The sequence below is a fragment of the Pelobates fuscus genome, chromosome 7, assembly GCF_036172605.1.
Source record: "Pelobates fuscus isolate aPelFus1 chromosome 7, aPelFus1.pri, whole genome shotgun sequence".
NCBI lineage: Eukaryota > Metazoa > Chordata > Amphibia > Anura > Pelobatidae > Pelobates > Pelobates fuscus.
In genome coordinates this window covers 31,730,093-31,755,827 of record NC_086323.1, presented here as the reverse complement: position 1 = coordinate 31,755,827, position 25,735 = coordinate 31,730,093, and the positions used below count along the sequence as shown (strand labels likewise).

General features: G+C 37.6%; 1 protein-coding gene across 4 annotated transcripts in view; it reads right to left on the bottom strand.

Annotated features, from left to right (window-relative positions):
- Positions 1-725: 725 nt before the first annotated feature.
- The window catches only part of PDE4B (phosphodiesterase 4B), a 346,805-nt gene continuing 321,795 nt past the window's right edge, over positions 726-25,735 (bottom strand). For 3 of the 4 annotated variants that reach the window (XM_063427888.1, XM_063427889.1, XM_063427890.1), the window contains 10 exons: positions 23,957-24,069; positions 9,478-9,571; positions 7,399-7,574; positions 7,182-7,280; positions 6,446-6,610; positions 5,706-5,805; positions 4,388-4,542; positions 4,179-4,301; positions 3,595-3,777; positions 726-3,126 (listed from right to left, as the gene is read on the bottom strand). In XM_063427888.1, the coding sequence (XP_063283958.1) occupies positions 2,764-3,126; positions 3,595-3,777; positions 4,179-4,301; positions 4,388-4,542; positions 5,706-5,805; positions 6,446-6,610; positions 7,182-7,280; positions 7,399-7,574; positions 9,478-9,571; positions 23,957-24,069 (1,571 nt within the window). In that variant the 3' untranslated portion in view covers positions 726-2,763. Of the gene's footprint in view, positions 3,127-3,594; positions 3,778-4,178; positions 4,302-4,387; positions 4,543-5,705; positions 5,806-6,445; positions 6,611-7,181; positions 7,281-7,398; positions 7,575-9,477; positions 9,572-10,722; positions 11,214-23,956; positions 24,070-25,735 lie in introns of those variants that run through there. The other variant, XM_063427891.1, reaches the window with a different exon arrangement.

The window sequence follows — 25,735 nt, the reverse complement described above, 5'->3', positions numbered from 1 at the left end:
TGGTCTCCCCAGAAGCCGTACTGCCCCGCTATAATCTGTAATGAATGCTGCTGCCAGAATGATCTTTCTCTCCTGTTGCTCCTCTCATACCTCACCCCTCTGTCGATCCTTACACAGGCTTCCTGTATCCTATAGGTGTCAATGCAAAATACTAACCCTTACCTATAAAGCGCTAAACAACTCTGTTGTAACGCTGTTACATTTCTCCACTGATTCCTGATTCATAGATATGCCCCTTCTCTGTCTCTCTGCTGTGCCGGTGACCACCTTCAGTCCGCTACTCGCACCCTTACTAGCTAACTCTTGCAGGAATTTTCACAGACGGCTCCTTTCTTTTGGAACATCCTGCCTACCCCATCAGACTCTACCCTAGTCTTCAATCAATTAAAAAGTCCCTCAAAACCCATCTGTTTAGAAATGCTTATGGTGTCAAAGAGTCACACTCCACTTTCACCTCCAGTTCTGCTACTTTCCCACGTTGTTTGTTTGCTGTCCCCCTTATTGCCCTTCCTATCGTGTCTTTATACTTCACTCCTCTAGAATGTAGGCTCGTCTCAGCAGGGTACTCATCTACCTATTGTTCCTGAAACTTTTTTAATTGTCCCTCTTATTTTTAAATGTATCCCTCCCATAATAAGTTGGGGCTATAAATACCAATAATAATAATAATAATAATAATAATAAAAAAATATTTTGCTATAAAACACGAGTCGAGACACTTGTAATTCATGCTTGTCTGATTTATTCACTTCATATAAAAATCTTGCATGTTTAGCACAATGTACAATACTATACCATACCTTGTGTCGACCTATATCTGGGAAATACACAGTGTCCAACAGACATACAAACCCCCATGCACAAATGTGCGATTTTCAGAAAAGTTTAGAAATGTCACAAACGGGGCCAAACATCTTACAGATTGAGGCTGAATTCTTTTCGGAAGCGTTAGCATTCTTTATGAAAAATAAACAAACATAACTCTTCACACTGAAACAAAATAACATTGGGTTCTCTTAACAGTATAATATTAAAAAAAAAAAAAATAATAGAAGCAAACAAATTTCCTATTTGCTGAAAATTTGTAAAACAAAATACATTCACAGGGGATTAAAAATTCAGTATTTTTATATATTTCATTTTGAGGCATGAGCAGACTTATTTGTATAAAATAAGGTCTTGTGACACTGATGAGGGGTTCCCCAACTTCTTAAAAAAAAACAAACAGAAAATAAATTAAATTAAATAATTGAAAAATTAAATTGCTTCTAAAAAAAATAAAAATCTGAATGGTTCATGAATCCCCCCCCCCCCCCCCCCCCCTCATTGCGACACTGAACTTTCTGAAGTCAAATCCCCTGTGAATGAGACTTTCATGGGTTCGTAATGTCTTATTTGGGCCACTGTTTAGGCTTTTGCGGTTTTTCCAATAAAAAAAAAAAAAAAACAGTTAGAAGAAAAATTCAACTCTTACCTAGAGTTCGCTACACAATCAACACCACCAAAAGACAGGCAATGTCAATTTATATAAATTAATAACTTACAAAACATTACAATATATACATTATATAATAAGTACACTGTTATAAACAGTAAAGTAGGTTTAGGACTCAAGGCAGTGCAAGGAGACAATGGATAAATGGTTAAATTAATGTCAACTGAGGTCCTGGCTGTTGTCAGGACTTAAAATTAAGTTAAATTCTGAATTTTAGTCCTGCGACAGCTGGGTGGTTGTATACAGACACCCGAGGGTTAATGGAGAAAGGTTGGAAACAGAAATTTGAACATGCAATTTTCATTTCAAATACACATCACATTACATACTGCCTTTTACTCTCGTTTTTAAAATGTAGTGAATTGTACAATATAAAAAAAAAAAAATGATCTACTACCTCTTCCATATTGTGCAGAATAGATATATACTTAAGGAGGGCATAAAAAAAAATGGTAAAATTTCTTTGTATCAAGCGGAATGTGAAATGGCGTGAATTATCACAATAAAAGTGACCAATCTTGGAAGGAGGAGCCTATTGTCCCCTTTTAAACGTCCGCATTTAATAAATAAGTTTCAACAAAGTCACGTAAATATTGCCCGAAGAAAGGAAGACTGCTTCATTTCAGAAAACACATAGATTATTCTTTGTTCAGTTTACACAAAATAGCGTGTAAGTAATAGGCGTTTAACCCGTTCCAGCGCCAAATAAGGAGAGCAGCGCAATCCGCAATGTGTTGTTCCCCTCTCTGGCGCTGCATGGGTTAAAAAAAAGACAAAGGAGTGTTACAAAAAAGGCACACACGGGTGGACAGGATTTTTTTTTTTTTTTAACACAGACCTACTAATAATAACCCCCTAGTATCTATCTGATCTAAAGTTTTTTTTTTTGTTTAATTTTTTTGTTTTTAATCTTGCTGTAGAAAATCTCTCAGTTTTGTGTCATCATTTTGTACAAACTGTTCATTGACAATTCAAGTCTTTTTATTTTCTTCTCAGAACACAATGAGGCATGTTTTCTGTTATCCTTGGTTCTTTTAATTTTTCTTTATTCCCAGACGAAACAAAGTTGCAGAATAGTGTATGTCAACTGTTGGTTTCCTGAGCATTCGTTGACTGGAACATCCATAGTAGCCACGTCTCCAATATCAAGCAGCACGACAGCTTCATTAGCCAGTGCCTTACAGAGCCCAATATCCTGATTACAGGCTTGTCAAAGCAAGACAGCTTGCATGGTAATTTGTTAAATTATGTCCATTTTCAAGCATGTTCTATGTGTTCAGCGGAGACGTGTCGTCCGTTAGAATTTCCATGTCTCCGTCTGGCGAATCTCCCATTCCTGGATCCACAATATGAAGTGTTTTTGTGCTGCTGTAATAACTGATGCAGTCCCCATCCTTATCCTGTCCTTCTGAATCTTCTTCCTCCAATGTCAGCTCAAAGTGGAATTTCTCGGAGAGACCCTGACCATCATTCTCTTGCTCGTCCAGAAGAGGAGAGGGACTTTGAGGTATCATACTTTGGTACCAATTTCTGTTATCTTCTAACGTGTCCAGGATGTCTTGTGCATCGGGCTGCACCAAATCTGCCCACGTTTCCCACAATGGATGGACAATGTAATCAATGAAGCCAACCTAAAAAAAATACAAACACAAAAATAAATTAGCATTATTAGTGTATTCATGTAACTGAATTTCAGCCCAAAGACATGGGACCATACAACAGTCAAACCACAAGAAAAAAACCCCCAACATATTCTGGAGCTCTACTGAATTTAAGGCAAACCTGGGCCTTGCTTGAACATACAGTTAATATATACCTATAAATATCACCTCTGTTGATGAATCTAAGGATTAATCTGCTCTCAAAAAGCTTTACCTTAAATGTTTAGTATATTCTACAACTAGTGTAAGAGAAAATTAATCTCCATTACTTCTAATAACAGGCTGGACTTTTTTTCATTATAATTTGTAAACCAAATTTTAGACCATTTTATATATTTTAAAGATAAAAATTGTTGTCAAAGTGACAGGTCAGCGTTATCGAGAGATATATAATTCCGGAATGGGAAGCAGAATGCTGAGCAGGATGCGTAGATATACCTGTGATTTTTCCACTGACGCGGTATGTTTGTCGCACATAGGGCTGATTTCCATTCCACGTTCTCTCTCTTTGTCCCCCTGTTGAAAGAATTCCTCCATGATCCTATCAGTCCATTGTCTGTAGAGTTCCAGGGATTTTGTAGGATTGCTCAAATCTGCACAATGGACCATATTCCTGAGAACCTGGAATTAAAAAACAAAGCGACACACTCAATTAATCAGGTATGAAGACAGTGATTAAACACAGGGCATGGACAGACTGGAAGTGGCTTTTATCGGCCTTCTGGGTTTCGCGATTCACAGCATAAACAGCTTTTTAAACATATAGCACTAAGTTTATGTTATTGATTAGTCTTAACATCATGGACATAACGTTCTTCACTCAGCAATTTAATAATGTTTTCTTGTTCAGACCTAAAGCCTTTCCTTAGATAGGTAAACCTTTCTATTTCAATACGCTAAAAACAAATAGTTTTTGCATCAATACCTTATCTGACCAGTACCTACACAGATGGATTTACAAAGGTAGACACCCAACTGTGCCCAAGCAGTGATAGATGAGAAATATTTACACAAATTATTACCTGTATACGGTCCGTGTAATTGTCAAGGAGAAGAACTCCGGAGCTGGTCACTTTTTTGGTCTCCACCATTGTTTTTAGGTCAGCCAAGAGACTCATGTGTTTGGACATGTCAGTGGCAAGTACCTAAGGAAGATAATCAATGATTAGATAAAGCTCTCCCAGGGACATTGAACAAACATCTCGAAAAAACAAAATGTAAGTATTCTTACCATGTCTATCACCATTTTCCTGAGAGACTGTCTCTGCTTTTTGGTCAAGTTTTGGAAGATGTCACAATGTTCTTCTTGCAGGAGTTTAAAGCCCACAGCAAGGTGATGATTCTCCAGAACAGACTCATCGTTGTACATCAGAGCCAGTTCAGAATCTGCAAAAAAACAAAACAAGGACAGGATCCATGAATATTGTGTAAAATAACATTTAACTTCAAATACCGTATCTACTTGTAGACATTCAGGGTTATTAATTAAACAACAAATTATAGAGTACTGGAAATCGAATCGCAAAATTTAGCTGTGGCTATAGCTGGTTTGGAGAATTTATGTAACTCTTCTCTTTGAATGCACTTTATATTTCTGACAGTTAACACTTTATTAAATAACCTTTTCAGTATCAAAAAAATCCTTCTTATTCTCAGTCCCATGCTTCAGTTGTCCCAAGGAAGATTTGACACTATTTATGGAGAGCAGAGTTCTCTCAAAAGCAGACAATTCAGCAGTGAAATAGTTAAATACTTTCTGCAGGGGAACCTGCAGTTTGCATTTTAAAAAGTTTTCAAAGCTCTCCTCCAAAATATATTGCTTATAAGGGGCACTTTGATAACTCTTCTAGTGCTGTGCTGTAGCACTCTATTTAACCTAGACCAGTAAAGGGTTAACATCCACTCCATATATTGATTACGTACACTGACGTGCATACAAGGTCACAGACATTCATAGACACACACATATACACAGTCACAATACACACACACTCATGCACATACACACAACGTACAACCCCTCTTCATCCTGCAGTTTATCTGTGTGTTGGCACCAGGGCGGAGTGAGGAGCCCAGTGTTACGACATTTCCTGGTGTGTAGTGGTGGGGAAGCAGGGACTCCTTCCTGCGTCCCCCTCAGCAGGCGGCACGATCATCTGACTAAGTCAGCTTGTGCCAGAATTCTAATCTGCACCCATTATTTGTATCAGCAATGCAAAGTCTGATTTACCAAACACTTGCTTAAAAACACAAATTCTGCGCCAAAATACGTCCCTGCTGAGCGGTTTGCCTTTGACAGGACACAAGAGTCCTGTGTAATGCAAGCTATTAGATTTATAAAGTATGGATGTAACTCTTGCGTTGTTGATCATATCACATCGGAAGATCTGTGCTGTATAGAAACATGTCAGAACCTAACTCTCTCTCCATCACACAGTGACAGCTGTGAACTTCATGTAAACGTATCAAACATGATCAAACATCAGGCAATACACAAAGCAGGAATATGCATAGCTTCAAAGGGTAAATACTGCTGAAAATGCACATACTTGTGTTGATAAGAAACTGATTGGAGACCCCAGGGTGATCAACGTCATGGATTGCCGCTGCGAATATTGCAGCAAGGATTTCCAGGTCGGTGAAGACGGCCTGCGAGAGAATCAAAAAGAATTATAACCGAGAAATAAAATCAACAGCCACAGCAACACCGAGCAGAGTGTGTTTATTACAATGCACATCCCCAGCCTCGTTCTTTCGCCCCGGGGTTGTTTGGATGTGAGACCCTGCGCTGATTTGCACTCCCTCCCACTGGGAGCTGTTTATAGACGACTGTCACATCCCAGGGAAAGCTGCCGAGGAGATTTAAAGGGACTCACATGACAAAAAAGCCTCAAATCTACCTAATGTACCCGCAACACATTTACTGGTATGATTCATTTTCAAAAGTGTCAAACTCAGAGATGACGAGATGAGCTGTAGGTAAACCATACATTATAATCTATTCACTGTGCTAGAAAATCTTCAGATAATATATTGATTTAATGGCATTCCTAATTTAAGTTTGCAGTTGGTTCATTGTTGTGGGGTGTGTATTACACGCTCACACTCCATACCATCATGGTACCTGGCGAACATATCTCTACTGACAACAAACACATACCTGTTGCAGTCTTTATTCAACAATAAAATACTATACGTGCTCTATCTAGTAGACTGGCTAGCACAATGTATACATGATATCAACATAATGTGTCGGCAGAGTCTATTTACTGAAGTTAGCTATACTTACATCCAGAGCTGGGGTGGAGAGCAGAACGTGGGTCGATTGAGTGACATCAGCCGCGTGTAAACTGTTGTGATATGCGACGTCTGAATGATAATGATCTTCTAAAGTCATGGTGTAAGTTACCAGAGTATCAGCTGATATTTTAAATGTTTTCATTAAATCTCTTTCCTTTATTAAAAGAAAGAAAGAACATCTCAGGGTTAAATGCCATCTAAAATTAGAAAACTAGCAACATTAATAAGGCAGGGACTGTAACAATAAAGAAACACAGTGCTGTGTGGATTTAAATTGCTAAATACTACCATAACACCAGTACAGGTAACATTCTAAGAACCGTAGGTGACGGGCAGCAAAATAGATATAGTGTTCAGCTGAATATTGAATCAATGCTCTGTGTACCCGTCTGTCATGCCAATATCTTGTTATAAGAAATTGCAAAGCAGGGACAGAGTTCACAAAATAAAATCTATGGTCAATGAAGGCAATCTAAAATATGTCTGAGAGTTATGGGACATGTCGTTCACAAACATCAGAGTGCAACATCTTCAGTAGATGAGTGGTCATGGCTTGTGTCTTACTGTAGGTCAACCCCTCATACCTCACTATAGATTGTTTAAGGTATGGGAGGTGCTTGTTGTCTTTATGTGAAAGAGCGTTTATGATCATTTCGATTTGTTCCTGTTACTATGTATGTACCAGAAGAACTGATGATATTAATATATATAGCGCACATACATACCTGAAATATAGCGTACATTATACAGGTGAGGGGCCGATCACACGAATAGGCTGCTACCTTGAAAATATTCAGACCCCATTTATTAAGATCTTCTAGCTCCTGAAAGAAATATAGAAATCATTAGATATTAGCAAATATAATAAAATTAAATATCTGAACATACATAGCCCTTTCTGTTAAAACCATGTCATGATGGCTCCTCTGAAAGTGTGCGTACCTTTGAGAGAAGGTCTTCACTTTCGGTCTTCACTCCAAAGCGCGACATGCATGTATTGTTGAGGCTTGAGCTGTGCATTAACTTTTTAACGCCACTAATTTGAGTCATTAATTGCTTCTTTTTCTTCTCTCGGTCCTTCTGTGTCGGGGATGGAATTTCCACATCGTTTTGTTTGTCTATAAAGACAAGCATAAAGATTGAATTTAATTATCACACATTACATATATTTGAAGTATTGACAAATGCTGATAACAAAATTTGGACAAAAATATATTAATAAGAGATGACATAAAACCTGTTCAACCATTTATCAAAACACAGAATAAATAGAAAGATAATTTTAGCTCTATAAATCTCAGATGTAAGAAATGAATTTCAATGCTAAGGCTATTTATTATATAGTAACAAGAGAATCAATTGTAGATTCAATGATCAGCCTCCCAGCAGAGATGGTATTCGCTGTAATATAGGGCCATTCTACAATATTTGGGGTAAATATCAGTCTGACTCAAGTGAAAACAATCAGGTGAATTAGAGACTTAAAAATAAGCTTTAAATTACCACACAATAAACTGCAAAACATAAATTGCAAAATCTAGGCCAAAACCGTGTAACTGTTTTTAGAATGATTTAAACTCTGCTGGTTTGATATACAGTACATTACATTTCATCGGTCAAAAATTGACTACAATCATTTCTTTAAAAGAGCCGGTTTACATAAATCCCTTTTAACTATGACAGCATTGGTCCTTTAGGTATTAACAGAATATTAAAAAAGTACCCAAAAAACATGAAATATACGGGATTTCCAGGTAAGATCAGAGCCTTGACTGTCAGTGTGCTCCTTTTTTCCACCATTTTTAGTGAGTTTAAAGCACAGCCTTTCTATATTTGGCCTAATAACAGCCATGCTATCACAAAGTAATTTAAGTCGCTTGGTGTAAAGGGAAGCCATCATTCGCTAGCACCATAAGTATGACACGGAGAGACATTTCCCTGCAGGCTTCAACCATGATAATGACTCAAGGAGATGCATGGAATCTCCCTGGGAGAGAATGCCACTCCGATTTATCTGACTCCACGGAGGGAATCCCCACAACATAAAATGAAACCCATCACACTAATAGCATCATGAAGCCACACTGATAGGCCTGTGCATTGGATACAGTGGCATCTCCCTGTTAGACAAAGTCAAATATCCCCATGTATGGAAAGATTTGTTTGTCTACAAGAAATCCCATCAAATTAATTGCATTTCACCTCTGTCTCCTCTCCTCCTGTCTATTGCTCTTTTACCGTTATCTCTCTACAACCAATTATTTATAATCACTTTAAACAAAACATTGCAGAGAGACATTGTGATGCAAAAATCCAGTATCTATTAAAATTATGAAAAGCTAGAAACGATTTCCTAATCTGGAAAACAAATTTAATGTGAAGCTTCCATGAGAGTCACTGCTCAAGGCTGTATGTAGGCCAGTGTTTACACTAGACACTGACAAATGGCCGCCGATCCTCTCCCACTCTCTGACCCATATTCAGACGAAAGTTTCTGCTCTCTAGGGGTATGTGATCGCAGGAAGGAGACTCGTTGGGAGAGTCTGAAAGAGGAGCGGACACCAATATTTTTTTTATGTTAAGTTCCTAAAAAATGTATATCCTGTCAATAAAATTATTATTAGAAAATAATACGTTGTCACTGACCAATTACTTTCTATCTTGCGGCAAATAGAACAAATCTTGAATAATAGACATATTAAATATGTTGTATTTCTGGATAAATGAATGTGACGTTTTATTCACCTGCGGTTTTATTCTGGCGAGTATCGTGTGAACCGAAGTCGACAGAAACCTTGAAGCTAACAGCTGCCTATCCATGTAAATGGTACTAAATAAAACTGCTAACTAAAAATACTGATGAAGAATATATTTTTGCTAAGGACCAATTGTTCCAAGGCTTTATTATCACAGAGTATCACAAGTTTAAATATCACAGCTGCTAGCAGGTGTAATCATTTAGCAAAGGATCATGGGTATGGTCAAGGTAGGATGAGCACAACCAAAATTCTCGTGTCTTACCCATGAATGTGCTAGAGATGTATTCGGAAACTTGGTTCCCAGACCGGCTCATCTCTGAGAGGTGGGTCAGTTCTCGATTCAGCATTCTCTTGAACTGCAGGAAAAAAGTACAAACCGTAAACATTCATATGACATATCCACATTATATCCGTATCTGTTGCCATCATTTATTTTTTATAAACATATAATGGAGAAGCATCTTGAATAACTAATTTAATGACTGAGAAACACAGATTTATATTAAACAGCCAATGGGCCAAGAAATATGGCTACATGTGTTTGTTGCAGCCTGTGTAACTATATACATGCAATTAACACTTTGAGTGCCATAGTGTGCCCAGAGAACAATGCATTAGGTACACCTCTGGCCTGCAAACGTTCAAGGCATTTAAAGATGGGGAGGAGACATTCCTAAATACTGCATTGTTTGGCAAAGAGCCCCCTCCAGGATTAAGCTTGACACAAAACAGGAACTAGCTAATAACACACCTATTGGCTCCATTTGTACACCTTAGGATGTTCAGTGTGACAAAGACATTTTTCTAAAATCTGTATGCCATTAATATCAGCAATGGCTGATCAATTATATTGGCAAACATTTAGAACACGTGCCATTACGTGGATGAGAGCATTGCTGTAACATGCGCATCCCTCCCACCCACCCGTCCCCCAGTTCAGTTTTGCTGTTCTAATCAGATCTGCACAAAAAGCCATTCTGCGCAATGAACGGGGTAATGGGAATACCCACCAGCGCTACGTATATATCTTTTAAAAATCACGACTAAAAATAAAACCGAACAAACAGGAAATCTGGTAACAATGTACATAAACAAACTAAAAATATATACTAGATTTCTAAAACTGCAAACATAACAAGAATCCGAAAATTCCAGAAATGCAAGATATTTGCAATTAAATATGCACCAATATCTATATTATTATTATTATTATTATTATTATTATTGCCATTTATATAGCGCCAACAGATTCCGTAGCGCTTTACAATATTATATAGCAGAAGCCCTAAGAAAAACCACTCGTGCAAAATCCAACAAATCCGTTCTATCTGCATAAAGATACATTCACATATAAGGATACAGTACACATAACGCATAGATATGGGCATATAGTTATAACTACAGCCCCACAGATGTAATTATGCATTCGGTCATGCATTGAAACATACATGCATGCATGCATGCATGTGTGTATGTATAAACATGATCGTATCATATCGAAACCCACCTTGATGTACCCCCAAGACACAGAGAGCAAATAATTAGCTTCAGGCATTTTGGAAGCCCCCAAAATATTAGTAACCGATCTCTTGCGAAGAATTCAGATGCTTTACAGAGGAATTCCAGGCAGACAAGGGAATCCTAGCGTTGCAATCATGGTAACAAATTAGACGATCAGATAAATCCCCAAAGATTCCAGTCCGCATATAAGATGTAATCTGCACCCCATGTCATCCCACATCGCCTGTGCACATTGGGCAAAATGCAGGCAAGATAAAAACTCGATAAAGGTTTGCACAAAAAGCCACGGCTAAAGCTAGTTCACGCGTCGCAGGATCTCAATGCCCAGAAGCAGCAGTGGATTCTCTCTTGGCTAATGGAGGGGGGGGACCTCCTTTGCATTAGTTTTGCTCCGATGAGCCTTGCAGTGCTGTAATGATTATTGAATAGCTAGCGATGTGCAGAGCATTGATTGCTAAGAACAGTGAGACTAAGATGGTGGAAGTCCCTGCATAATTGAATTCAGCCGTAGACAACCCGTAGGTGTCACTTATCATGCTGGTATCTTTAACCCTTCACGATTGGATGGGAAAAAATCCAAGTAATCCTAGCCTCTACTGACAACTATGCTTTATTTTTTAAATATAATGGGCAAGGAAAATCTTAAAGCAAAAGATAAAATTGCGATTTGGAGGCGTAACATATATTCCTGGATTGTTTTCATAAAATATAGTAGAGGGAAATTTAATGGTGATTTTTTTTTCTTTTTCTTTTTGTAATTAGAATGGAAACCAATATAAAATTGTAGAAATCCAACCTATATATATATGTAGTGTATTTCTGGAGGATGTGGGGTTGGTAATAAAAAATGGTAAAATGGTTGCTTAGAGGCAATGCTTGGGATAACCTTCCCTCCCCCCTAAACCTTAAACAGACAGAATAGTGGATGTTAATATGACGGTTCTATGGAATGAAGTACTGGATGTAGAAGGTAAAGGGTATCTACAAAGATTCTGGTTTGGGGATGGTGTCTTCCATTGTCTCCTCGGGTCTTTGTTAAATAATTCATTTCCAGCTGGGCAGCGATGACATCATCTCCCTCCCCGTCTGCTCTGGAGTTTGGGAAACCTAGCGTTGCAGTGCAAGACTCATTGCAAGCCTACAGGAGGGAGTTCAAATACAACCAATTTGAAGAACATTCTGTAGCCATGGCAACTGCCTCACGTGGCACTGAGTTCTACAGTAAAGCTGCTATTTAGATGAAATCATTCATTAAAAAATGGTTTTCCTGTAAGACTCCTCACTGCGGAATTCCAAGGCATCCCCTGTCATTATTAACCCTTTCTCTACTATGCCTCATCAACATCACTGCTTGACAATAGAGAACCCTATCTATCTATCTATCTAATAGAACATTCCATCACATTGAAATATTTTCTTCTTTGTAGCAATAATGGACATTGGTTTCATTCTGCACGCTCCGAAGCGTAGGAAGCACCAAATCCGCTCTCTCAGCCTTGCACAGTGACCCAGTTTTTGAGATGAAATCTGTTAAACTGACACAGGATTCTCGTCCCCACCATTATTATCGAGCAGCGATTACTGGCTCTGACCCACCAGCTGCCACCGATTGCAGCTGGCACTAGATTTACTTTTTTTGTTTGTTTTAAATTTCTTTAAAAACGTTGCTGTCTTGACAACATTTAACGTTTGCGAGCCAGTGGCTACTATAATGCCTTACATCTCCATCGTCCAACCTTGTGATTACAAGACACAGATCCAAACATTAAATTTGCTGCAATTTGGAACACTGTGATTACTACAGATACTGCATAGAAGATGAATCCCATTTCATTTTACAAAGTATATAAAACATGTAATTGAGGTAAAAAAGAATTCTGGAGGCGAACGATCCAGATGCATACTGTCATACCCCCCTTTCAAGCTATTTTTCAGGAGATGCAGATGCATTTTATGACCCGTTCTTCAAGTGCAAAATTAGATTAAGAATCCATTTTTAAATATTAATATAATAAATTTTGTAAAATTCCTTTGCTAATGGGATCTCCATCATACTGGGAGAAGTAGCATTTCTACAGTGAGCAGCATATTGCAAACAATTACTAATGCTCTGATGAATATGATGTACCTGCATCTAATTAGTGTTTGTGGATTTTATCAAAGAGAATGCATAATACCAGTGTCAAAAGTGAAAGATGGCTTCATTGTTACAGGACGGTATGTGTAACGGCATATATAAAGCACCCAGTTACTTAGAAGTTTATTTCTGAAAAAAACGTAGTCACCCAGCTTCCACTGAAGCCGTTAGGACAAATGTTTCCACCCTTGCAAATTAAGGTTAAGACCCAGAGGTCAGCTGAAGATGTTGACTGTAATTATGTGTCGTCAGTTTACTATTGGAGGGAATCCTGGCGATCAAGTAATTAGTGACACTGCTTAGCCTTTGGACAAAGATGTTACATAACAAGGATTTATCCCAGCGAGGTGATTTGTGATGCACGCACCGGGCTCTGTATATGTACAAACATCCAAGCCCAGATTATTCGGATAGTATTAAGATTTTATAAACAAATCGAGAACGCATGTAGGCCTGCAGGAGCCTCTGTTATACAGGATACATGCTTATCTGAGCGATCGCTCACTAAATGGTGGGTAATGGTAAATTAACTCACTGTTTAGTGGTTAAACTCCCCGATGTAAAAAAACACACGTATGTTTGGTTGCATTCACAGGGATGGAACCGCTAGCAGTTAGCTTGTCTCTTTTTTCCTGAATTTCGCTGCCATTTGCAGGATTTGCCTTCTGGGGAAACTCACATTGTGCCATTTGCACAGATCACTGAGCAATTATGTGTGAATATCCATTTAATGAATTATTGGCTAACTTGCTCTGACAGTAACAGCAAATAAATAAATAAATATATAAACTGCCTCATGCACCAATCTTCAGCCAAGTGGACTGTTTGTGGGTTTTTTCTTTGCTTCTCTTCATTCACAACCTGCATGTGGCATTCATAATATGGTATAATGGTATGTGCATATCCCCAGTCTGTCCGCCTGTCATAAAAAAAACGTCCCTGCCAAAATTATTTGCCGGATTAAATGGGCTTTCTGCAAACTAATCTTGGCATTCCATGGCACTACCGGATACGAATCTATGGATTCCATGGCACTACCAGAAACGAATCTATGGATTCCATGGCACTACCGGATACAAATCTATGGATTCCATGGCACTACCAGAAACGAATCTATGGATTCCATGGCACTACCGGATACGAATCTATGGATTCCATGGCACTACCAGAAACGAATCTATGGATTCCATGGCACTACCGGATACGGATCTATGGATTCCATGGCACTACCAGAAACTAATCTAGGCATTCCATGACACTACCGGATACGAATCTATGGATTCCATGGCACTACCAGAAACTAATCTAGGCATTCCATGGCACTACCGGATACGAATCTATGGATTCCATGGCACTACCAGAAACGAATCTAGGCATTCCATGGCACTACCAGAAACTAATCTAGGCATTCCATGGCACTACTGGACACTATTGGATACTAACCTAAGGATTCCATGGCACTACCGGATACGAATCTATGGATTCCATGGCACTACCAGAAACGAATCTAGGCATTCTATGGCACTACTGGACACTATTGGATACTAACCTAAGGATTCCATGACACTACCGGATACTATCCTAGTCCACGGCACTACTGGACACTAATCTAGGGATTCTGTGACACTACACAATACAAATCTAGAGATTCCATGGCACAACCAGATACTTACCTAGGGATTCCGTGACACTACCGCATACTAATGTAGGAGTTCCAACTTCCATGGTACTACCAGAATCAGATCTAGGAATTCTAAGAAGCTGAATATAAATCCGATGGTAAAAAGATATAAACATATGTAGTTATTTTACTTGACATGACTTTAGGCACAGCTACGTGGTAAAAAAAAGGGCTTTAAATCCACGTGCCACAAAATCTAAAGCATTTCTCAAAGGAAGTGGTCGAAAGCGATAGATTATACGAGTGCTGTGGTTTGGTGATGACGATAGCAGTTTAGCAAAGTGATGCACGAGAAAGCTGTATTCTGTGACCTCTGACAAAGACATACTGACGGCCAAAGCCCACGCCGCAGGAAGCCATGTGCCTCCTCACTGCCAGAACTCAACCCAGCATTACTTTCATTTCTACACATCTGATCCTGCATCATACCCAATAAAAAAAAAAAAAAAAGCAGGATTTACATCACTAAGAAGTGAAAGAATTCAGTCTTCAACGCCACTTGAACGCACTGAGAGTTACTCACTTGCCAATCCCCAAACCACACATGGAACGATTTAACCGCAATATTTACAGCCCTTGTGAACGATTCTCAGCTTTCTCACACACAGAAAAAGCCTGAAATTTAATACAAACTAAATGTGTACTGTGTGAACCTTTTCAGTGCTGGAAAGACTTAAAAAAAGTGATTATCTGCAGATCGACCACAAAAAAAAAAAATATACATAGATATCTTTAAAACCCACTAATTTGAGGCGGTCAAACAGAAATATTATGCTGTTTAATGGCTGAGGAAGTGCTTACAAAGAGTACAACCCTCCCCCCCCAAAAAAAGAACCCAAATGGTTAACAAAAGTTATCTTCTGCTTAAAAGGAAAAAGGGAAATGAAACAATGTCTTGTCAACTGCTCAATAATTTAGCAAGTCAATCTTTTTAGAAAGGCCTTGCAATCTCATGGCGATCTACACTATGGGTAGCAAGGAAGACTAAACAATTTGGCATTTGTTATCGAAAACATCATGAAGAGCTGGGCTAAGTATCTATCCTGGCAGTCGAACAAAACAAATGCTACCGCTGAACTGTGCAGAGAGGCACATAGGCTGTTGGCATCTTGCCCAACACAAAGTTGGAAACCAAGGACAGATGACATTGTATATCTTTTCAATGCCCTACGTGTCTCCCGACCACGCTTAAACCAGTAAAGTCTTGGTGTGCCCACATTGTTGAAAGAAATGCCCGTTTCCTATTGTTGGAGGAACATCCTGATGATCTGAGGATCTACACGTAGACAGTGGCAGGAGAACCCAATCCTGCTTTGTTAATGGCTTTAACAGTTTTGTATAATGCTACTGAATAGGTTGCTGCTTGATACATTTTCATAAAATTAAGTGTGCCAAATTAGCGTTATGAACCGCTACTAAGTAAAAAGTTTAACGCAAGCTGGAATTTGATGGCCGTTGTACACTGGAGTTGCGTATCTTGGGAGTTTGCTGAGTGTATTAGGTGCACCCCCAAAATGTTTATTGACTAAACTTAGTTTTGGTAAGTTGGCAACTTCCTTGTACAATTTAGGTTTAAAACAGCCAATTTGGAAGATAGCTTTAACATATGGTGCAGATTTTTTCCCCCAAGTTTTATAAGTGAATAATCTGCCAAACTACAAATTGGCGTGTTTGTAGCACCTTTATAAATATGGGTATGTGTATTAATTGTTAGAGTTTTTTGTTTGTTTTTGTTAATTTGTTTAATTTCCTCACAGAAAGCTACATCTTTTATCAAGGATAAAGAAAAAAAAAACAAAACACTGAAATTGACTTTTCAAATACATTCTTTCTCAAGAAAAAAAAAACATGTAAAAATTGTTTTACACTGGCGGTATTTCGGAGGGAATGGCTGCCACTCATCCTGTTTTGCTCAGTATACCTCAGAGCACGTTTCCTGTTCGTTTGCAAGTTATGACAACACAAAAGTCAACTTGTGAAACCGAAGATTTGAGGAACTCTCAGACCACAGATGTAATAATAACAGGCAAAAATTTTAAATGATAAAAGCACAGCGGCCAAAGCTTGTATTAACTTTTATGTTTTGCTGAATTTAAAGTACACGAACTTTGGTTAATTTACAGTTAATGATTTTTTTTATATAGATTAAGCTATATTGGTGGGGGAAGGCAATTATATTCACAGATAATTAAATTTAAACACTTAACTGTGTTTATAATTAAAAATATATATAATTTTTTTATCTCTGAAACTATTTAGGGTTAAAATAAATAAGTAAAGGTAAACTAAATTATATATCATATTATGTACATTTTACAACATATAAATATTTTGCACTTGCCTATTGACTGATCGTATGACATGCGCTCTCTAATAAATCACATTAACCTAGTTAAGTGGTTTCTCGCAGTGGTCAATGTGTTAATTAGGGACTTTTATGTATAATGATTTTAAGGATGAGATTTAGCTAATTAGATTCAGAAATACAATTTTTTCAGTCACGCAAAATACAATCTTATGAATTCATAATTTGATCTAAAAAAAACTACATTACTATAATGTCGGTGTGCTGTTTGTATTAGAAAGGACTAATAGAAATATAGAAAAAGTATGACGACTATATTAAACCCAAACTGCATATGTATATATAAAACTACTCCAGGAAACTGCTAAGAAAAAAAAAATCCCAATGACGAACATGCTAAGGTGTGACACATTTCAAAGTCTGCAAGCTACAAAAATAATGCAATAAAATCAATTATGGGTTTAAAAGAAAAATAACCCAGTCACTATAAAGAGTTTCTTTCATATTTAACCATTTGGCACACAATGCTTGACCACAGCATTTTAGCAAAGTGTATAGGAGACAACAAATGTTATAGAATGCCTTACCTAGCATAATATGAATTGCTTTAGGCATTGTATATACATATCACTATGATTATAACTGGTTATGGCGAATAAAGTCTCCTGCACTATGTTAACCCAGCTGAAAGAGGCTTAGAATTTCAGCTATAAGGCCGGCTGGCCTGCATATGGCAAACCAGGCCGTGTATACTGATAGCAGCCATAGAATGATAAATGTATCCCATAAGCCCACACTGGACAGCGGTTTATGGACTAAGATCAGACACCATGTACCAGAATTAGAGGCACCTGATAGGTGGATGACTTGCAATATTCGATTATATAAGTGAACTTTTTCTTACATACTTTATTTTTTACATACTTTATTTTTGCATTATTTACATGATGTGTAATAAACGTGGCAAAGTGCAAAAGGCAAACATTCTACATAATCCCTTAAGCATAATATGAAATACAAGGATTATTAAGTAGGTTCTCTAACTGTGTTATATCTGGAAGCTGTTTTAGTGCTTTAATATACTCTGAATACATTTACTTCATTAAGGTTTTTCACACTGGAGCGTCTGCCTACTGCTTAAACTGTTTCCAGAGACTGAATTTATGCATTCCTGTGGTCACCTGCTTTCCTGTGGATGAGTACGAATAATGTTCACGGATGTCAGGGACTGGCCATTTTTATGATAAAAATCAAAACACAATAAATCCTGGTAATCTGGGAGGTAATCACTTTTTCCATTTTTTTATTTTTATTTTTTTATTCCAGAGGGTTTCAGGGGAAGTTTGAATTCCTTATTGTCTACTTTACTTCAATACAGTTTCCCCAGCTCATCTAGACAATGACATCTCTAATGCACTACGACAAAATAATAAAAAATGTGAGCTATATTTTGTTGTCTTTGGAGGTGCGCCAAGCAAAACCTCAATGGCTGGCTGGGTTACAATGGACAAAGGTGGTTTATGCAATAAACAGTGCACTAAACTAAAGCTGAGGTCATAGTTTTGGACCAAAGAATTAAAATGTTAAGTTGGAAAAAAATCTACAGTTTGGCTGAGTTTACTGCAATAAATGGACTTTAACAAACAAAAAATCTTCCAGCAAAACTATAACGCACTCCTACTGCAGCTAAGGATCCTGGGTAATTAATAATGTGAACATTCTAGTGACTGCCTTCACGTGTCAAATAAACGAGGGTCTGTCAGACCCCATTGAAACTAAAGTCAGGAGACTTCTTATGACAAATCAGTTTTTCTTTGTAAGGTGAAACAAGTTAACAAGACATGCATCATTACTCGCTACCCATAATCCCACGGGGCAGCGGAACCAAAGCATGCTTTACTAAGAAGTTTAGGCACATATGTTACGTTATGTAACTGTAACTATGCAACATGTGTCTTAATTAATTTTTTGGGTAACAGATCGTACTGTTTTTTTTTTTTTTTTTTCAGTTTACCTTAAGTGACTCTGTATCTCATTATCTATAATTAGGAAAAGCTGGGTGTCACAAGCTCACTGCTAACACCTCACTACTAACACCTATTGCTTTTCTATATTGTGCAAGAAGTTACGCTAATAAATAAATCGATTGCAATGATTTATGGCAACATTTCTCTACTAAAAAGTTCCTGAGAAACACACATTCCTTGAATACCGTGAGGTGGTGTTTTTTGCTCATCAATCAACTTTGAGAACAAAATAAAATGTCTCTATATTTCTTATGACATCTTCTAACTCCCAAACACGTGTAACAGGATATAATGGACGCCAAGAAGCCATCTTATTGGCTTCATAGAAGAATTAGAGGAACAATTGCCATATTGAAGAATACTTGCAAACTGTCACTGATTAGCCATAGGAAATTGCTTTTACACTTGACAGAATGTAAACGAGTGTCGAAGCTAAGTGTGCGTCAGGTATAAATGTTTCATTTTGCTTCAAAATAACTGTACGCGATGAGCGTACAGGACAAAGAAACCTTGTGTTATTTGCACTGTTGAAGTATCTTCAGTTTTCAAAATAAGCCTAATATTGGATATCTTCATGCCAGTTTACCTCTTTCTAGCTGTTGGGGAATGTTCCACATTCAAGCTGTACTTGCACAACACAATAGACAGCTTTGTAATTTGTCTTTACAGAGCATTGGCTGTTTGAAATGTAGCTGTGAGAAACTAAAGCAGGCATGCATCAACCAAAAATTGTACGACAGTAACCCGAGTACGTTTTCCCCTACAGGCACAGTTCATTCCAGTGATATTTCGAATTAAAATGTTAATTTAATCTGGGGAATTCTCCAAACACGGTTCAACGTCTCCAGAATTATTTTGATGCTAAACATTGGAAATAGTTTTAATAACAATCAGCAATATATAAACTGGAAAAACGTTTATGTAAATTAGGATTTTAGGATCTTTGCAATCAGCAATATCAGTGCTACCAGTGCTTTCTCGCAAATAGTAATGGATTTACTTTTTTGGCAATCTTAGAACATACTGTTGGTCAAGGCATTTGCAAATTCATTTTAATACCCTTCCTTCTCCCCACTCAAAAAACTGATTAGTCAGTATTTCATTATTTTGACTGCTTGTGTATTATTTTAGGCCCTTAAAAACTTCCAGGGGGCAAATATTAATCCAAGCTGACACAACTCTTCTAACTGTTGCTGGTTTTATTTACTTCATTTTCCATTTCCCCAAATATAAAATTGTGTTCGGAAAAACAGCATTTCTCTAACCCCCTCTCCCCAATAAGATAATTGTTAATCTTTTTAACAGAAGAGAACCCGCTAATTACAAATCAGATTCTGCAAACAATGCTTAACGCCAGATTCTTTTCTTTTCAAACGCACATGTTTCAAATCTTGGAACAATTTGCCTAATCTTTGGGAGTCTGGCTTCAGACTGGCCCCTTTGTTGTTGTTAAAATACTGTACTTTTTAACCAAGTCAGGAAGGAGACAGGAAATTCGAATCACACTTTTAACAGCTGTGCTACTGCCGGTATCATACTGTCATGACGTAGTTTGGCTGGGGTAACACAGGGCCAGAGGCTTTGAGAGTTTCGGGTCAGAGAGATAGGTCACATTTTAGTATGCAGATCCTATTGGGTCCGCCGGCCTCTTCCTCTCTTGGACCAGTTTTCATTGTCTTTCTCTTATTCGATTTCCAAAACATCCTGTTTTTATAACAAACGTCTATTTTATAGCGTTAAGTAATTCATTTCCATTACGCCTTATCAAAGGCATTTTAAAGCATTCATGCTATTATTTTATCAGCTAATGGCTGTTACGTTATCGCGTCTGAAGTGTGGCGATCTGCCTGCAAAGGTTACGGGAGTTTATTATTCTGGTTATGATCACACATGCTGGATTTATATTAAAAAAAAAAAAACAATAAAAGAACAAATCATTGTAATATTTAATTTTTACATAGGAATTGTTTTTGCACATGGGAGTCTCAACACACCTTGTGCTTGGTCCTAAAATTATTTAAATGGGCAGTTCATTTATAGATGTCTAGTCCACTATAAAGTACTCATTTTACTGAATTAGGAAATATGGCAGTCATTGTACAGCGCTACGGAATTAGCTGGCGCTATATAAATAATAAAATAATAATAATGGCAGGCCAAGCTGATTCTGAAAGCCTGAGATTTGAGCATGCGCTACAGATGGTTATGGTAGCGCGCTACAGAAATCCACTTGTGTACAAATATAAAAAACACATAATTACATGAGATATAATTTTAAAGGAGTAAGAAAAATGATAAATATGGTGTGGATTGTATGCATAAGAAAAAAAGATAAACCTTATCAAAGCATTTTAAAGAATAGCACTAGTTTCAAAGCTGTGAGAGGGAGTCAATTTAGGGACTGTCTGAAGAAATCTAGGAATGTTGGTAAGTATGCGACGGTTTTTTAGTTTAGTTTTTTTTCACACTATATAGTCCAAAGCAGGCTTCAGCTGACTATAGCCCAAGGGATGCTGAAGTACCAGAGCAACATGGAATATAGGTCCTAGTTTACAGATCGTTTTAACAACCTATTGCAAACTTTCAGACATATTGATTTTAGCATGGCCTGGTGCAATATCGGTTATTTTCTAAGGGAAAATAGTTTTTGTTCTAATTATCAGTCGATGACTGTATGAATATTTCTCTGTCTGGCTGGCTGTTTTCTCATAAACCATGTGGATTTTTCAATAATGCCCAAAGCAGGTCAGCCATTCATACTCAAGGGGATGGCCAGTTCTTTACTTTGGGAATGTCTTAATGCATTTAAAATGCACATTCCTGAGCAAGGTCGTACAAAGCTGCAATCATTATTACGAATAACGTAAGTGGTCAGCTGGGCTCATAAGTGAACCCAAGATGATATCGTCGTCATTTATGTATGGCAGGTGGCTGTGACATTTGAACATCCTACGCTGCACTCTTATATCTTTGCACTTTAGCCCCTAGGACGTCAGTATAGACAGATATGATATGAAGCCACACTAAAATAGCACAGTGTCATTTGAAAGGTGACGTCTTGTCAGTCACCATATCTGGATCACTAGTATGTTTAGATAGCAGCGTCAGTGATCCAGCACTCTTTCAGTCTATAAATAGAGAATAAACCAACAATCTTTAAACTGGAGTTTTCTCTGTGTTAAAATTGTAATATATGAACTTAACCCCAAAACACTTCTTACCCACAGCAAAGCCCCAATTAGCTTGCATATGTAATAATAAAAATAATATTTAATGGTGTGCACGGTATGTCATTTTATTTGCAAATCCAGAAAGTTGTACAGCGCCGCAGAACTTGTTGGTGCTTTATAAATAATAATAATGAAACTTTAGTAGATGGCTGGATATTTTGAGGAAACTGGGTATGGTGGCCTTCAGATAAAAAAAATGAAGGATAAAAAGGAATTTCACAAATTTGGAGTTCACTCTATTTGTACATATAGGAGTAATTATCATTTTCACCCTGCACTGTTTTCATAGAATGCTAAGAAGTCCATTTGCATACTCGGGGTTTTTGGAAGACACTGCACACATACAGCTTTGTTGCTTATACTGGACAGGGTCCAGGTGCTAATTATTTTTGGGAATTCCATCTTTGAAGCTAATGAATCCCACCAGCAAGAACCAGGTTACAAAGTCACACCACCCAATAACAAACAGCAGATACTTTATCTGCACATGTGAAAGAGTGTAAGCTCCTTGCTCAAGCTAATTTCTCAAAGTTAACTGCAAAAGCCCATCCTAGAATTAAAGACATAGTTTATTTAACCAACTGTGATCACAACTTGCTGATTACTACTGTTGGACAATACATGAAAAATGTTCTTCTGCTCTATGTAGACCTCACTATGAATGGCAGGTCCTTAGGGATCCATACTCGTCTTATTAACCGGATTACCTCCTGCAGTTATTAAATGTTTTGCACTCTTGGGAAGCACTTTTCAAGCACTGTCCAACATAGTCAAGAAGTAGTTTGTGATCCGGAGAACGTGGAGTATATTTTAACCCTACCTTCTATAATCATTGAGTTGAATATAACAGTATCTGCAGGAGATTTAAAGTTGACGAGAGTTCGATTCAAATGTTCTATAGCATTTGTAGAAGTTTGTTGGTTTAAATGAACTTTATTATAAGTTATATTCGTATAGCTGTTGAGTTAATAGATAACAATGTAATGTTACACCAATGCTCCTAAAACTGTAACCAGGTTTGCTCAAACTTTTGAGAAGTTGTCAACATCATTGACTCCAAAAACATTAAATTCACTTCTAAAAACTTCCAATTCATAAAACTGGTCACCCTCTCTTAAACACAGCAGAGGGATTAAAGTTCTAAAATAGAAGCCAATCAATATACAGGGTTAATAAATTAAAAGGGGAATTCAATTTCTCCTGTTAATTCAACATAAATAGGCGCATAGGTTTTCAGAACAACAAAAAAAAAAAAGTACCAGGAAAAATTACCAAAAAACTAAGCGCCTAAATATACGTGAATATAGGTGTTTACAATTTAAAATATTGCCTAATGATTATAGATGTTTACGAGGTTCCATATGTCTTTAAATAAAGATATGTTTTTTTTAACAGTTTTGAACAAAGTTAAGAAATATCTGTAAATATGTCTTATATAGCTAATGTTTTATATATATATATATATATATATATATATATATATATATAATGTGTATTTGTCAATTGTTTTTATATCGAATAAAGTCAATATGTCAGTCAATCATGCCAATATCTAACTAACACACACACCTTCTAAGTCTATGATCCAATTGATTGAATGCATATTATGCCCATTCACACATACCTACAGAGTGCCACAGACAGTGATATCACAATCTACAACATGGGTAACAAATTAAGATGACACAAATATTTATCTTGTAAACAGTAAAGTCATCCACGTGCTTCTAGAACCCCAGACACATTTATTGGACTTGTAACCCAGAGCAGGCAGAACACAGGCACAGGGCACACAGGGGGCACACACGGGGCACACAGCTGGCATGCTGTAGAGTCTTACCTTATTTGATGCCATCTCACTGACTGATCTGTAGGTCTGGATGGTCTCTAGCTGGTCTAGACACCAGTCTAGTTCTTCTAAAGTGTCCATTGCTAGTTTCTGATAGGAGTCCTCTGCAAACAAGCACATGGATACATAATCAGGCTCCATCTTCTCCAAACTCTGCATGCTGGGGTCAGGACCACCACAACCCAGACAAACAGTACTATAAGCTGTACAATGCTCCTTCATGATGAGCTCCTTGTCCTTTCTTACTCTACACATCAGCACAGTCTTACTATGTGAACAAGAAGTGCCTGTTTTCTATCAGCAATCCACTGATGTCACGGACTTCCTCCAGCCTGCAGGCTGTGGGTGGCACTGTGTGCTAGCTTCATTTACATACACAGGATCAAATCATCTAGCTGCAGCCCAAGTCTTACTCACCTCTTACTGTGAGCAAACACACACATTAGGCAATGCTATACTTTCCCCAGACTTCAATTACCTGAAATATCTCCTTTATAGGAATAGAAGAAAGATCATAACAGAGAAACAAATGGACTGAATCCTGGGTTTTTTTTTTTTTTTTTTACAGAAAGGAAATATTTATATAATGGAATAAAACAGGAAAAGAAAGTGAAAAATGTAACAAGAAACTGTGTCCAAGATAAAAACAAACAAAAAAATAAAAACATAACAATTAACTATTGGGGAGATTAACTATTTGGCTGCCTGAGATTTACAAACACAGACACACAGTAACACAGACACACACTAACAGACACACACACAGTAACAGTAAGAGATAAGGATAAAGGGGGATAAAAAGCGATGTATGTGACTTTGTATTGCATGTTTAAAGAAAGAGTGGGAGAATGCATGTTTATCCATGGTGTTTCTACACATACACTGTGTGTGTGTGTGTGTGTGTGTGTATGGTATATGTGTGTGTGTGATGTATGTGTGTATGTGTGTGTGTGTGTGTATGGTATATGTGTTTATGTGTGTATGTATGGTGTATGTGTGTGTGTGTGTGTGTGTGTGTATGGTGTATGTGTATGTGTGTGTGTATGGCGTATGTGTGTGTGTATGTGTGTGTGTGTATGGTGTATGTGTGTGTGTATGGTGTATGTGTGTGTATGGTGTATGTGTATGTGTGTGTGTATGGTGTATGTGTGTATGCGTGTGTTGTGTACATAAAGACAGACATACAAACATCTATAAGATATAAGACATCTATTTAATTGCAAACAAAGTGTGGCGTGTTCTGCGCATGCCCTGCAGCACGCCAGTGGTTAAAAACTAAAGAGAAATATAAGATAGTAAGGATGCATTAAAAAATGGAGCGAGACTAGATTTATATAAATGGTAGTAAACAACTTATTTTGAGAAAAGTGCATTCCGAAGAAATGTTCCCCCCCCCACCCCCCCTTAAATAGAGTTGTGTACGCATGGAATAGCCTTCCAGTAGGAGGTGGCATGGGAGAGACAGATTTGTTTACTGAGCAGGAAACAACATGAAAATAAAACCTCTGCTATTCGATAAGATAAGCCTAAAGGCTGTCACGTGCCACAGTCTGTATTTCTGTGATTGGCAGATCATTGAGATACTTTTTACACCGTCAAAGGGGCAGTTTTCCAAATCAGATAAGGAATTTGCATATGAATATGTACATTAACAGAAAAAAACAATTACTCCTATACATTTACAAGATCTGCTCTACATGGTGTGATTGACATTATGCTGTGTGGGTTCCACATCTCAGGGCAGCATGGAATATAGATCTCTAGCCCTGG